At 44.2% G+C, this 12,784-nt stretch overlaps 1 protein-coding gene across 2 annotated transcripts in view; it reads right to left on the bottom strand.

The window, feature by feature from the left end:
* Positions 1–9,341: 9,341 nt before the first annotated feature.
* The window catches only part of ppargc1b (peroxisome proliferator-activated receptor gamma, coactivator 1 beta), a 59,577-nt gene continuing 56,134 nt past the window's right edge, over positions 9,342–12,784 (bottom strand). For both annotated transcript variants that reach the window (XM_085360924.1, XM_085360933.1), the window contains exon 12: positions 9,342–12,591. In XM_085360924.1, coding sequence (XP_085217050.1) covers positions 12,500–12,591 — 92 coding nt within the window. In that variant the 3' untranslated portion in view covers positions 9,342–12,499. The remainder of the gene's footprint in view (positions 12,592–12,784) is intronic.

Here is a 12,784-nt window from a genome sequence, read left to right on the forward strand (position 1 = left end):
ATGAAAACAAAGGTCGATCAAATGGACCAATACGGCAATGCCATGATGATCCATTTGGCAAAATAAATCCATTGGGTATCCTTGTTGGTCTTCAGACAACAATTCTGACGGCTAAAGAACCAAATGGGACAGGCAAAAAAAAAGAAGAAAAAAAGGAATTAGCAGAGCTTAGATCAAACTTTTAAAATGAAAAAAAATTTGGTTGATTAATAGGCTGGTGTGCCACGCCACCCCCTCGATCTGTGCTTCGAGGATTCTGATCGACTCGGGGGTGTTGATTCATTTAAGCTAACATAATCATCCTGTAACCAGGTTTCTGTAAGGCAGAGTAAATCGATTTGTTGATCAGTTATTAACTCATGTACTAACAGAAGCTTAGAAGAGAGAGACCTAATGTTTAATATTCCACATTTCACCGTTTTACTCTTTGGTGCAGATGTGGATTGTTGGGTTTTTCTCTGTATGTATTATAGTAGGGTCTACCTTACAGTATAAAACACCTTGAGATGACTGTTATTGTGATTTGGTGCTGTATAAATAAAACTGAATTGAATTGAATTCAAACAGGAAGGAGACTCGTCCCACCTCTCTACATAACATCCAACTCAGCGAATTTTCCTGCATCTCTTCATTCATGTTGCACCATGTTACAGTAGTTCTCTGGATATTCTGAGACATCATCCATCCAGCTTCTTCCACTTACCTCATTCAGGGTCGCAGGGGGTGGAGCCTATCACAGCTGACTTCGGGGTAGGATCCAGTCTGCACAGGATTCCAGTCTTTTGTAGGGCCAAGGTTAGAGGACACTGTCCAACATTACTTAAGAACAGAGGATGGATAATTAACTGTAATGAAACCTTCATTTAACCAGGGTAGGGGCCAAGACATCAAAAGAAAGTGTGAAGTGTCGAAAGACAAGCATAAAGGCTGTCGGGTCTTTCATAGATGTATTCAGACTTCTATGGTTTATATTTATATCACCTATTTGACATGAGGTCCAGTCAGTGGTTTCTATGATCCGCCTACAAGCCACATGAGGCTGGTGTGTCATCACAGTTTGGAAACATGCATGAGCAGCCTGATGGAGTTCCCGTTCCTGCCCACACAAAGGAGTTCTTTCTCCTCCTTTACGTACCAACACATAGCTCTGCTGGGCCCAAATGGATAAACATACCCAGGTGTATCAGCGTGGGAGGCTGTTGGATGGTCCTGAGGTTTGGTTCAGCAGCAGCGTCTCCGTCCTGGTGTCCCCGTTAGAGCGTAGCTGAAGCTCGGGGATGACAGCGTGTGTCTGATAACTGCAGTGCAGAGCTCTGTTTGCTGCAGTCACGACTGCCCCACAGAAACAGCCACAGAGAGGACAGCGTGACAGGAAATGGCTGACAGGATGATTTCCAGTCGCATGCTTTCTCCTCTGGCTTTGGGCTGTGCAATTAATCGCCAACGTTTTAAACAGGCAGATGCTTAACAAACATCTGTATTAACTGTTTAATCACGCATTAATGTATATATCAGCTGTATTTGGACTCTTATACACTGAGGACAAGCTGCTGCTGGATTTAATTGTTGTATTGACAGGTTGATATTTGGCCTCATTAATTATAGAAATACTATTTGTGCTCTAACACTCTGCTGTTAGAGTTTCCCAAGTCACTACATCGGTCTGTGAGCCTGAGCGCAGGGTGACGAAGCTCAGACCTGAGCTCAAGAGAGAGAGGAGCTGGTAACGGTGAGAGAACGGCACAAGGTTCCTCTTCTCGTGGCCAGATCACCGACATTGGGATGATTGCTTGTGTTTGCACCTCGTGTCCGAGGCTCCAGGCTCTAACTTTTAAAAACTGTATTGCTTTTTAGTTGGAAAAGTTGGATTTCTTTATTTCTCACACAGTACGGCCTCAGTGCTAGTGAAGTAATGATGTCATCACCAGTTATAGACCTTCGGATGAATTTGCGTCACACGAGAGAGAGTGCATGCAAACAAATTAATCAATAAAAGCATGCAAAGCTGTGTAACTTAGTTGCTTGGTCAGCCCAAGTGTCTCTGGTAGGTTGTAGAGTATGCAGAGTACGTAGCTTGGAGCCAGAGTTGGGGAGTAACGGAATACATGTACTGCCGTTACGTATTTAAAATACAAAATATGAGTAACTGTATTCCGTTACAGTTACCGTTTAAAAAGGTGGTATTTAGAATACAATTACTTTGTTGAAATAAATGGATTACATGGCGGTCCTCTGTAATTCTGGTCATTCCATGCCGCACATTGCGGCTGGAAACCCAAACAAAACACGCGAGAAGAGGCTGTTTAAAAATAAAAAAAAATAAAAAATCGTCCTGTTGGTATAGCGTCAGTCAAACAATGGAGCCGGAGCCAGCACAACAGAGTCAGGAATGCGTTTCAGAGTTGGAAGTTCCAACACCATTTTATATTCAAAGAAGAAAGGGGTGGGCGGAATTTCACAGTGCAATGCAAACTCTGCTTGCTAGCAAAGAAGATGCTCTCTGTGTCAAAAGACTCCACCTCCAATCTAACAAAACATCTGAAAGTAAGTTATTTTTAAAAAACTAACATTAACATACTGCAAATATCTTATTTTAGTTGTGGTAGCTACCTAGGCTATATGCCACTTCAGTAGCTTCGATATAATATTGCTGTGATTTTAGCTAACATTGTTAGCTGGCGTTAACGTTAGTTCATAGACTGTTAAACTTGATAGATAGCATTAACGAGCTGTAAATTATCGTGTGCAGTTGTGAAAGCAATCCCAAAATGATTAACAGTAGGGTGGACATTAAGGTTGGGCGAGATTAAAAATTTTTCCAACCGACAATCGTCAGTCAAACGATAACCAACATAATGGTAAATGGTAAATGGCCTGTATTTGTATAGCGCTTTTCTAGTCCCTAAGGATCCAAAAGCGCTTTACACAATCAGTCATCCACCCATTTACACACACACGCAGTCAACCCATTCACACATAATCGCGGAGGTGACTTGTTAATGGGCGGAGCAATGTAATAATGCACGGACTGATTTGCGCATTTAGAACATAAATAGAAAGTTTAGTTTGGGGGGGATATTTTATCTTCTTTTCTTGTTGAAGTTTCTGTATTAACATATCTACTCTTTGGATTATTCATTTATTTATTCGAGTTGCACCAAAGTGCACAAAAAACGTAAATTTACCTCTGATATTTTTTATGGTTGCTGGAAGTGACATTTTGGCTTTTAACTTATTTGTTTTTTGGTCGAGTATCTAAGACATAAACACTGGAACACAGTTAAAGTGGAAAAAGAAGTCAGTTTCTTCTATCCCTCCCCACCATTGTGGTTTGTTTATTTAAATTAAATGTTTTGTTTTTTCTTGAACATAGACTACTGCTTTTCTTTCATTCTGTTATGAGTTTGAGTAAATGAATCGCTGCATTTGTTCATGGCGTTAAAACACCACTATTATATTTTCCATTGACTGCTTCTCTTACCTTCAACCAACATTATTATTATAATTACTCATTGGCAAAAAAAAAAAATTCCTCTTGTAAAAACAATCGGTGAAAGGCTCAACTTATTGTTGATAGTCGAGATATTCGTCCAATTGCCCAACTTTTTTGCAGTGATCTTGAATACAAAACTATTTCTTCATCAGTAATATTTTATCTTTTGGTCGGTCTCTCTCTTTTTTTTTTTTTCAGAGGATGCATCCCAGGGTTATACACAGTTTACCCAAAGCAAATACATCGTATCATGGTGATGAACAAAGTGGCAAAGACACAGCCCCTCCTCCTCTCAAACAAGCTATCCTTAGCACTCCAGCCATCACCCAAAGGAGAGTAAATTCCTTGGTATCTGACTTCATAGTCAATGAAGTGCAGCCCTTTTCTACCGTTGAGAACACCTCATTCCGTAAGATGGTTGAAGGACTAAGTGGGGGCAGGAGTCCTGTTTGCAGAAAAACATTGATGACTCACATTGAGAAAACTTTTCCAAAAATGAAGGAAGCAATAACTGAAATTTTTCTACATACTCAAAATGTGTTGTGGTGGGGCGTGGTCTGCGGTGCCGTGCAGGGAGGGCGGACGCACCTGCACGGCATCCTTAATCACGCCCGCCTAGTTAAAAACACGGGGACTCAGGGGTTTGGGTGTGTTGTGGTGTGACGTGAATTAAATAAAGATGGCTCTGAACGTTGCTCCGTGGTCCCGCCGTGCCTTATTCACGCCACATTGGTGCCGAAACCCAGGAGGCAGCACGGCGGGTCCATATCGGAGCCAGGGAATGGAGGAGCTGGCCAAGAGGGTGGCCGAAATGGCGGCCGCCCAGCGGGAGCAGGCGGCGGAGGTGTGTCGCCAGCAGGAAGAGCTGCAGGACCGGTCCGAGCGCCACCTGGAAAGGATTGGGGAGCTGGCGGCGCTGCTCTGGGCCTGGGCGCCATCCCCACAGGTGTGGAGCTCAGAGTACCATGCAATCGAGAAGCTAATGAATCTAGCTGAAAGTCAGCTCAATGAAATCTGTGAACAACTGAAGGTGGCAAAACTGCATCCTCAAGAGACAGTGTTTCTCAAAGAGTAGCAGCCATTCTGAAACCACTTGCCTACTCAGTCAACCTGTTCCAGGGGGAAAAGAACTGCTATTTCGGATATGTGATTCCCACCCTTCTCAGTCTGAAAGCTAAGTTATCTGAAAAGTTGACACAAGTGCAATTTTCAACTCACATCCTCTTAGCGATCATCAAAGCAATTGACACTCGATTTGCAGCTGTATTAGCCTCCCATGAAGCAAGGATGGCAGCATCCACCATCCCAAAATTTCGACTCTGGTGGCTTGCTGATGATGAAAGAGAATCCATGAGAAGAACAATGGTCCAATGGTCTCCTCAACACAGAACCTTCTAATGACACCAGCACCACTGGACATGCCTCAGTGGGAAATGAGCCAGAAGATGATGATGACAGCTTCTTCAGTTTTCAGAGTACACAGGTGACCTGTTCTACAGCGGAGGATGAGGTACAGAGGTATCTTCAAGATTCAGATAAGACACTGACCTCATTAAAGAGATATCCATTGATCAGAGCCCTCTTCTTAAAGTACAATACAACTCTGCCATCAAGTGCTCCTGTCGAGCGTCTCTTTAGCCACGGAGGACTTGTTTTCACCCCACACCGTAACTGCATGACAGACAAACACTTTGAACAGGTGCTCTTGCTGCGTTACAACCGCCTTTACTGGACTGTAGACTAGGCGAAACAGATGTAGGTAGTCTGCTGAAACTATCTTGGTATTGTTCACAGATAGGGCTTGCAACCTCAGTATTTTGTAGTCTTTAGTATTTGTTTTTGGCATGCATTCAAAAAGCAGCACCTCATATGTTTACTGCAATTGTTCGCCAATTATTTGATTTTTGGGGCCAATTAAGGTTTTCAACCAAGCAGTTCAGCACTGACACCTTGGACAGTTCTTTGTTGCATGCCTTTGTTAAATGGCCATAAGGTAATGTTGCTGAGTTGCATAAAACATATATTGTCTTGTTTTAAAAATTATAGGGGTAAGGTTTAAAATGTAATTTCTCATTGTTACATTGAGTTTGAATATCTGAGTTGTATTGAAAAATCCTTTGTAATTTAAAATTATTGGTGGAAGAATAATATTGACAGTAAATGCCAAAATAAGATATTTTTAATTTTTGAGTATAATTTTATATATATCCTTTCTTGTCCTAATAAGAAAACAGTCATTGAAAATGCTGATATTTTTTCTCCTTCTGCAAGGCTACTTTTTATTTGAACTAAGTGATGTTGGTGACCATAACAGTAAATACTTTTCAATGGCATATTTTATGTTTGTCTTCCACTTGTCAGGTTTATATATAAAAAAAATGTTAAGGAAAGACTGTGCTTTTTTATTATCTTTAAGAAGACAAAACAGCTTATACAAACATACCCAAGTCTTTGCTCCTCTACATTACATATATTATCTTAAGTTGGGCTTAACAGTTAATTGGTAAAGAAAAACAAACAAGGATTTGCAGGATGTGATAGTGACATTTGTGTAGTTGTAAAAAGCATGACAATATATTAAGTAATCCAAAGTATTCAGAATATGTTACTCACATTGAGTAACTTAACGGAATACATTACAAAATACATTTTGAGGCATGCATTCTGTAATCTGTACTGGAATACATTTTAAAAGTAACCTTCCCAACACTGCTTGGAGCGTAAACCTGTGGTCGTGGTTTGTTGGGTAACACTACGTAATTTCCAACTTCAATATTCAATATATTTGATTTGAAATTAGAATGTAATTCTGAACTTTGGCTCACCATAGAGCTCACAGACAGACTGCGATCTCAACCAAGAGGATCGATGACACCTCTGTGGAATTGGACAATCAGAACATCAAACTGAAGATATTCGTATCTTTAGTCCTTCCTTTCTTGCCTCCACGCTCCCCACGCTTCAGGATCAGGTTCTGGGATGTTCTTCTGTGTTTTTGCTGGCGTGGGAATCGCAGCAGAGTCAAGAGCACGAGTGCAGCAGTGCTGGTGTAGTGCTGCCTCGTGCACAATCATCAGTGCACTCAGTGACGTGCGAATCACGGCCCAGCCAGCCGGAAACTCGCCAGCGGCCTGTTAATAGTATGCTGTTTAACCAGGGGAAGACTGGAGAGAGGGCATGTCCTCCTCTGTATGAGAGAGCAGGTCAGGCCGTGGCCAGGCACACGCTCATTAAGGTTTTACCGTTTTTCCTGCACTCGCAGGGCTGCAGCACAAACACACCCCCACAGGCAGCTCATCTGCATCGAATCCCACTCAGCATGCACCATCCTCCAGATCTGGACCGGTGTGACTCCGCCCCATCCTCAAAATGAAACCAAAGTGACAACAATCCAGTTACAGTGACCTGTCACCATCAGCCTGTCAGTTAAAGAGGACACACGCCCTAAATGTGCAAACTTTAACACGTAATGTGACTTACAGAACCCCCGCCCCCTGCCGTTGTGAAGGGGGAAATTATCTATAGAGATCAGAACAGGCTGTGTATCAGGCTGGAAACATGTTTATTTTAACATGGGACTCTATGGGAGTGACTCACTACTGCCTCTGCTGGATGCTAGAGGAACTGCAGTGGTTGGTGGTTTAAAGCCAACCTCATTTTTCAGCTCTGAAATTCAAAATCCTGCTCCTCACATAAATAATCAGGCCCCATCTTATCTTAATGACTTTATAGTACCAAATCACTCCATTAGAGCGCTTCACTCTCACACTGCAGGCTTATTTGTTGTTCCTAGAGTATTTAAAAGTAGAATGGGAGGGAGAGCCTTCAGTTTTCAGGCCCCTCTTGTGTGGAACCAGCTTCCAGTTCAGTTCAATCTTCCATTCAGGAGACAGACACCGTGTCTCGTCAGTCAAACAGACGGCACAGTGACTAAAATTTATTTGCGTCAGCGTAGTTTACTGTGACATGCACTCAACATCCCCGTGCACGACGTACCAAGTCACAGAGTTTAGTCTTAAACACTTTTGGCTCCGGAGACGATTTTGGAAATATGAGATGCAGTAATTTTTCAGAAGTGACATTTACTCTCAGGACTGGATCCAGCAACACTGAGTTCTTATTTGATCCTATTTACAGGAAACTGGCCGTCTCTAGCAGTGGAAGTATTGGATGCAGTATTGCAGTTCTCCTTCGTACTTCAACACAACATGAGTATTATTCTGAAAATCCGCCTATAAAGAAAGCACTTCCACTCTGCTAACAACGTCCCTGTATCAGAAACCAGCCATTCCCTCCACACTCGCCTCCGGCCTGCACTCGTGACCTGTGGGCAGCTCTTGGCCCTGCAGGTCTGATGAGCAGCTTCGAGGGGTGAATACTGGACAAAGTGCAGAAGTGATGGATTTGTACAGAGCCAGGAGGCCTCCCTTACCCCAGTTTGGTTGGAGATTTCTCCCGGTTAAAAGGGAGTTCTTCATTCCCACCGTCGCCAAACGTTGTTTACAGGGGAGGTCTGATTGTGTAAAGCACCTTTAGACGACTACTGCTGCGATTGGTGCTGTATGACAGGTGGTGACAGCATGAAAACTGAACATACTGTGGGCTGAAGCTGGTGAACCACAGACTGCTGCATTAAAACAGCAGAAAAAGCTTGTTTACGTGGGACAGAGTCAGTGGCTTCAATTTTCGGCCTTGACAAACGGCTGGAGACCTGGGTGGTCTTCCGGTGGCTTCGCCCGTTTGTGCCAAAAAGCAGCACGTGCACTGAAGGTTTGTTCATTAGGATTTTATTTTTGGAGGCAAATCAATGAATATATGTACTTTATACAGTATATGAGGAGCACATCTCTACAGTTTAATAATGTAAACAATCTCTGAAGAGAAATGTATTCAGTTTAAAAGGAAGCCATAATCTTCTGTTTTAAACTATTTACATGAATTAAAATATAATTTATAACATCAGATACTCCGCTTCTATGAAACTAGATTTTAACAATTCAAAAATACTGAAATGCCTTTGTCTCCACATTCTGCAGACATATGAATTCACACAAAACCAAAGACGTCCAAACTAAGTGGCATATAAATAAAAAAGAAGACACGCAAAATAAAACCAACATATGTAAAAATATAAAATCTCACTAGCAGTATTTACCTTTTTGTCTTTTACCAAAAACTAAGTTAAAAAAGAAAAAATAAGAATTTGTGAATCTGATAGTCATTAGATGTAAATAGACAGGAAATCAATAGAAATGAGAAACGATGAAACGAGTATGCCCTTTGTCGAGTTTCCAAACTCACATTTAGCAGATAAAGACGCGTCGATGCTGGGCTCCATTCTCAAACCAAAAACCCGACAAGATGTGAAACGAGGCGTGATCGGACGCGTTTTTTTTTTTTTTTTAAATGGCCACGGCGTCGCCAACGTAGAAAACCCAAGACGTTACGTGTTTTTCCACGAGCTGCGAGCCAAGCTCTTTATTACTGAAGATTTTTTAAAATTTTTTTGGTTAACCTGCCTAACAAATGATTTTCTTGCCATTTCCCATTTTTCTGAAAGGAAGAGTGGAAAGAAAGGTATTGCATTGTGACGAGGGTATTCCCTTTGGAAGGTTTTTTTTTTTAAAATTATTTGGATTTGCTGCCTGCTGACCTAGGACCTAGACCAGGCAGACAGCACTTTTATATATATATATATATGTATGTATGCTGAAATGTGTTCTCAAAACACTCAGGAGAATGATCAACATCAAAGTTTTCTATAAGAAAGTATATAATCATCTAGATATCTACACAAACACACAAATATATATTCATATATATGTATATATTTTTTATAATATGGCTATTGAAAAAAGTTGTAATTACGTCAGTAATTATTTAATAATAAACCACATTGGATTGGAAAGGAGGTTAAACAGTAATAATAAAAGCTAGTGGTTCCCCCGGCTGGTTTTTAAGGCTTGCCGTTTGGAGACGGGGGTAGCTGATGTCGTTCACCTGGAGGACTGACTGCAGAAACCCCTCTCGGTCTCAGATTTTCAAATTAAAAGCAGGGCGGAAACCTCAGCCAGAAACTCCGCCCACACACCTGTGCCTCTGCGGGGGGAGGGGGGGGGGGTGCAGATATTTAACAGGGTCAAACCGGCGACAGCTTCCTTTTGTTTCCCCCCTCTCACATCCCGTGTTCTGGTCGCGGTGTGGATCGGCTGCTGCTGACACACGACAGAAACTCCTTCCCATTGGCTCTTTGATGGGAAACGCCGTTTCACCGTTTGTGACAATTTTGTGCAAGAGTAAATTCAGATGGCCATTCACGACGCACCGCTTTCCTCCCGCTGCGGTCTGCGCACAGAGCATCCGGCAGTACACCTCAGCACCACCCACACACATTATTTCCTCAGGATGTGAGGATGGCTGTAATCAGAAGATTATTACGTATTGCATCTTAAATTGCTTTTTCAGAAAACTGAAAACAAAACGAATCGTTTCATAAACAGCAAAGAAATGGGACGTGCTAGTGTGACGGACTAAAGGGAACTACAGTGTTGGATTTCCTCCCCGACCCAAACCAGCACCTCCCGCCTGATTCAGAATCAACAGTGACCCACCACCTTTACAAAAACACACAATACATTTTATGTTTACAATGAGGCATAGTGCTATGTACACATTATATACTCATATATTTCTTTTTAACATGTAAACCAGCACATTCTCTCACTTTTGAGTAGTATACATACTAAGCACAAATACTCATTCAGGGGTTCTTGTTCCTCCATCAGTATGTATACGTTTTGGACATCAGTGAGCCTTGGGGGAGGGGTGCGGCCCCCCCGGGACACTTTGCTTGCTGTTGTTTTAGTTTGAAACACTGAATAAGGCGCCTTTGTACTTAGTGTGCGTTCCTAATAAAGTCAGACAAGAATCAAGTGATGTAAACATTCAATTTTTTGTGTGTTACCAACAAGTCGATTAGATAGAGAAAGGAAGAGGAAGGGGAAAGAAGTGGGAGGAGTCTGGGGAAGGCCCGGAACCCTCAAACCCAAAGAGAGAGAGCGAGAGAGAGAGAGTCGGGCCGGGAGCGAGGATGAGCAGATCAGGATTGGGCGCATTCCCGAGGAAGAACGAGGGAAAGACGGGTAACCTGACCTGCTCCGCCCCCCTGGCCCGGCCCAGGTTAGGGTTAGCATCAGTAGTGTCCAACTTAAACACGAGACGAAGACGAAACACTCAGCTACACGAGGACACGGTCGAGACTCGAAGAAACAGACACGCCGAGGACCGCCGTGAGGCGGCCCCGGACACAGAGAGTAGCCCCCCATCGTGGCTAGTAGTGGTAGGAGTCGCAGTATTAAAAGAAACCCACCCACACTGCCCATCAGCAAAGAAAAGCCCCACACCGAAAACACAGAGCAAAGAAACCAGTGACAGACACTTATAAAAGAGGAGGGGGAGAGCGTACACAGACAAAGGGCGGGGGCGGATGGATGTGAGGTAGAGATGCTCATCTGAAGCAGGCGGGAAACCCCCGCTCTGTTCCTTCCCTTTCGGCCGGCCCCTTGCTCGTCCTCGGGCCATATCATGCCACCTCGCCGTCAGCTGTGGAGGCTCTCTCCCTTTGACGGGGTGCTGCTGCTGCTAGCTGCGCAGGGAATGTAAATCGGCCGCAAGCGGACAACCGCTGAGGCCGGAGCGGCTCACGCAGCCCTGCCAGTGTAGCCTTTTAAAGCACCGGAGAGCTCCACAATCTTTGGGCGAGCAGAAACGGGGAAAACGCCACGATTACATTCAGGTCCTCGAATACATTCCACGAGACCAGCCGATCCTTCTGCGTGCTGTCGAGGGCAAGGCTCGCGCCGCGGCCGGCCCACACACGTGACCCGCGGGCAGCTCTTGGCCCCACAGGGCTGATGAGCAGCTTCAAGGGGTGAATACTGGACAAAGTGCTGGATTTGTACAGAGCGCTCTCCATTTTCCTCACGCTTGCTGCTGTCCAGATGTAAACAGTAACGGTTGCATTGGCGGTTGGGGGGCTCCCATCAGGGAGACAGGGAGGCTCTAAGATCTGGGAAAAGTGTTTCCAACTTTCGTCCTGGTTCTGATGGATGTGGGCAAACTAATCTGTGCCTATGCCTCCATCTCAGGCCACGCCTCCAGGCGTTCAAGTAAACTCACATCTTATTTCAGTGCGTGTGAACGAGTGCGGGAACACTTTTCCCAAATCCCGAAAGCCTTCGTGTGTGAAGCAGCAGCAGCAGCAGCCGTAACGTCAGCATGGCGGAGATCGGAGGGAGGGACAGCAGAAACAGGTGCGTCCTTACAGTGCATAGATCAAATCAAGGAAGCACTACAATTACAAAAAGGAAAAAACATGATTTTTTTTTCTTCATATTAGATTTGTAAACTTTCTCAGTCATAAAATAATTACATTAAACGTTTTCTTATATTCTTTGTCCATAACACACACACACAGTAATTTTAAAATTAATAACATCCACAATTTGTCGCTGAAACAAAGCAGGTTCTTTTTTGGGGTTATGCGACTGCACGAGCAAATGCAGCTCGTAGTCGCCTGTCGTGACCTCAGAGGGGCATTTCTCTTTTTTTACAAAACAAACAGAACAACGAACACATGGGGACACACACCACAACAACCAACGCCACGCAGGGATAGCAAGGATCTGCTACTGGGTCTCTCACGCCCGCTTGTCCACAGCGAGGCGACGGCATCCCAGTGCAGACAAGAAAGCAGCACAGAAGCGATCTCTCTGAAGTGACCCTGCACCGCTCTGCGGTCCCAGCGGCGCCTCGTTTATGAGCAGTGTCCTCCGGTGAAAGAACTTAAAAAAACGAGGTCCTCATTGTTTATTCCAACGGTAAAAATGTAAACATTTCGCGAGGTCGTCTTGTGAGGAGGAACCAGGAGTCAGTCTGAGGGCAGAGCCGCGTCGCTGCAGGGCTGATGCTCTTTACTAAGGCTGGCCAGACGGTGGACCTCTACTGTCAGCGGTGCAGGGACTTTTGGGCCTCCTTCAGCAAAGTGTCAAAGTCCATTGCGTCGTACTTGCTCTTGACCGGGCCGGGACCTGCCTCATCTGAAACACACAGAGCAAAGCTTCAGGTCAGGCGTGCTGCTGGGAAACAAACCACAGCTGGGTGCGTGCCCCGCCTCTACAGGCGGGAGGATGCTCTGCGGTAGCTGAAGCGCTCTTCCTCTGCAGCACTAATGACTGACACACCTGTCCAGGTTACTGAGTGCACCTGTGAGTGCTGCTGTGTGCGTTCATT

The sequence above is a fragment of the Diplotaxodon limnothrissa genome, linkage group LG2 (assembly GCF_057381915.1).
Source record: "Diplotaxodon limnothrissa isolate DT_005_m linkage group LG2, D_limnothrissa_male_GT1.1, whole genome shotgun sequence".
In the NCBI taxonomy this organism is placed as follows: Eukaryota; Metazoa; Chordata; class Actinopteri; order Cichliformes; family Cichlidae; genus Diplotaxodon; species Diplotaxodon limnothrissa.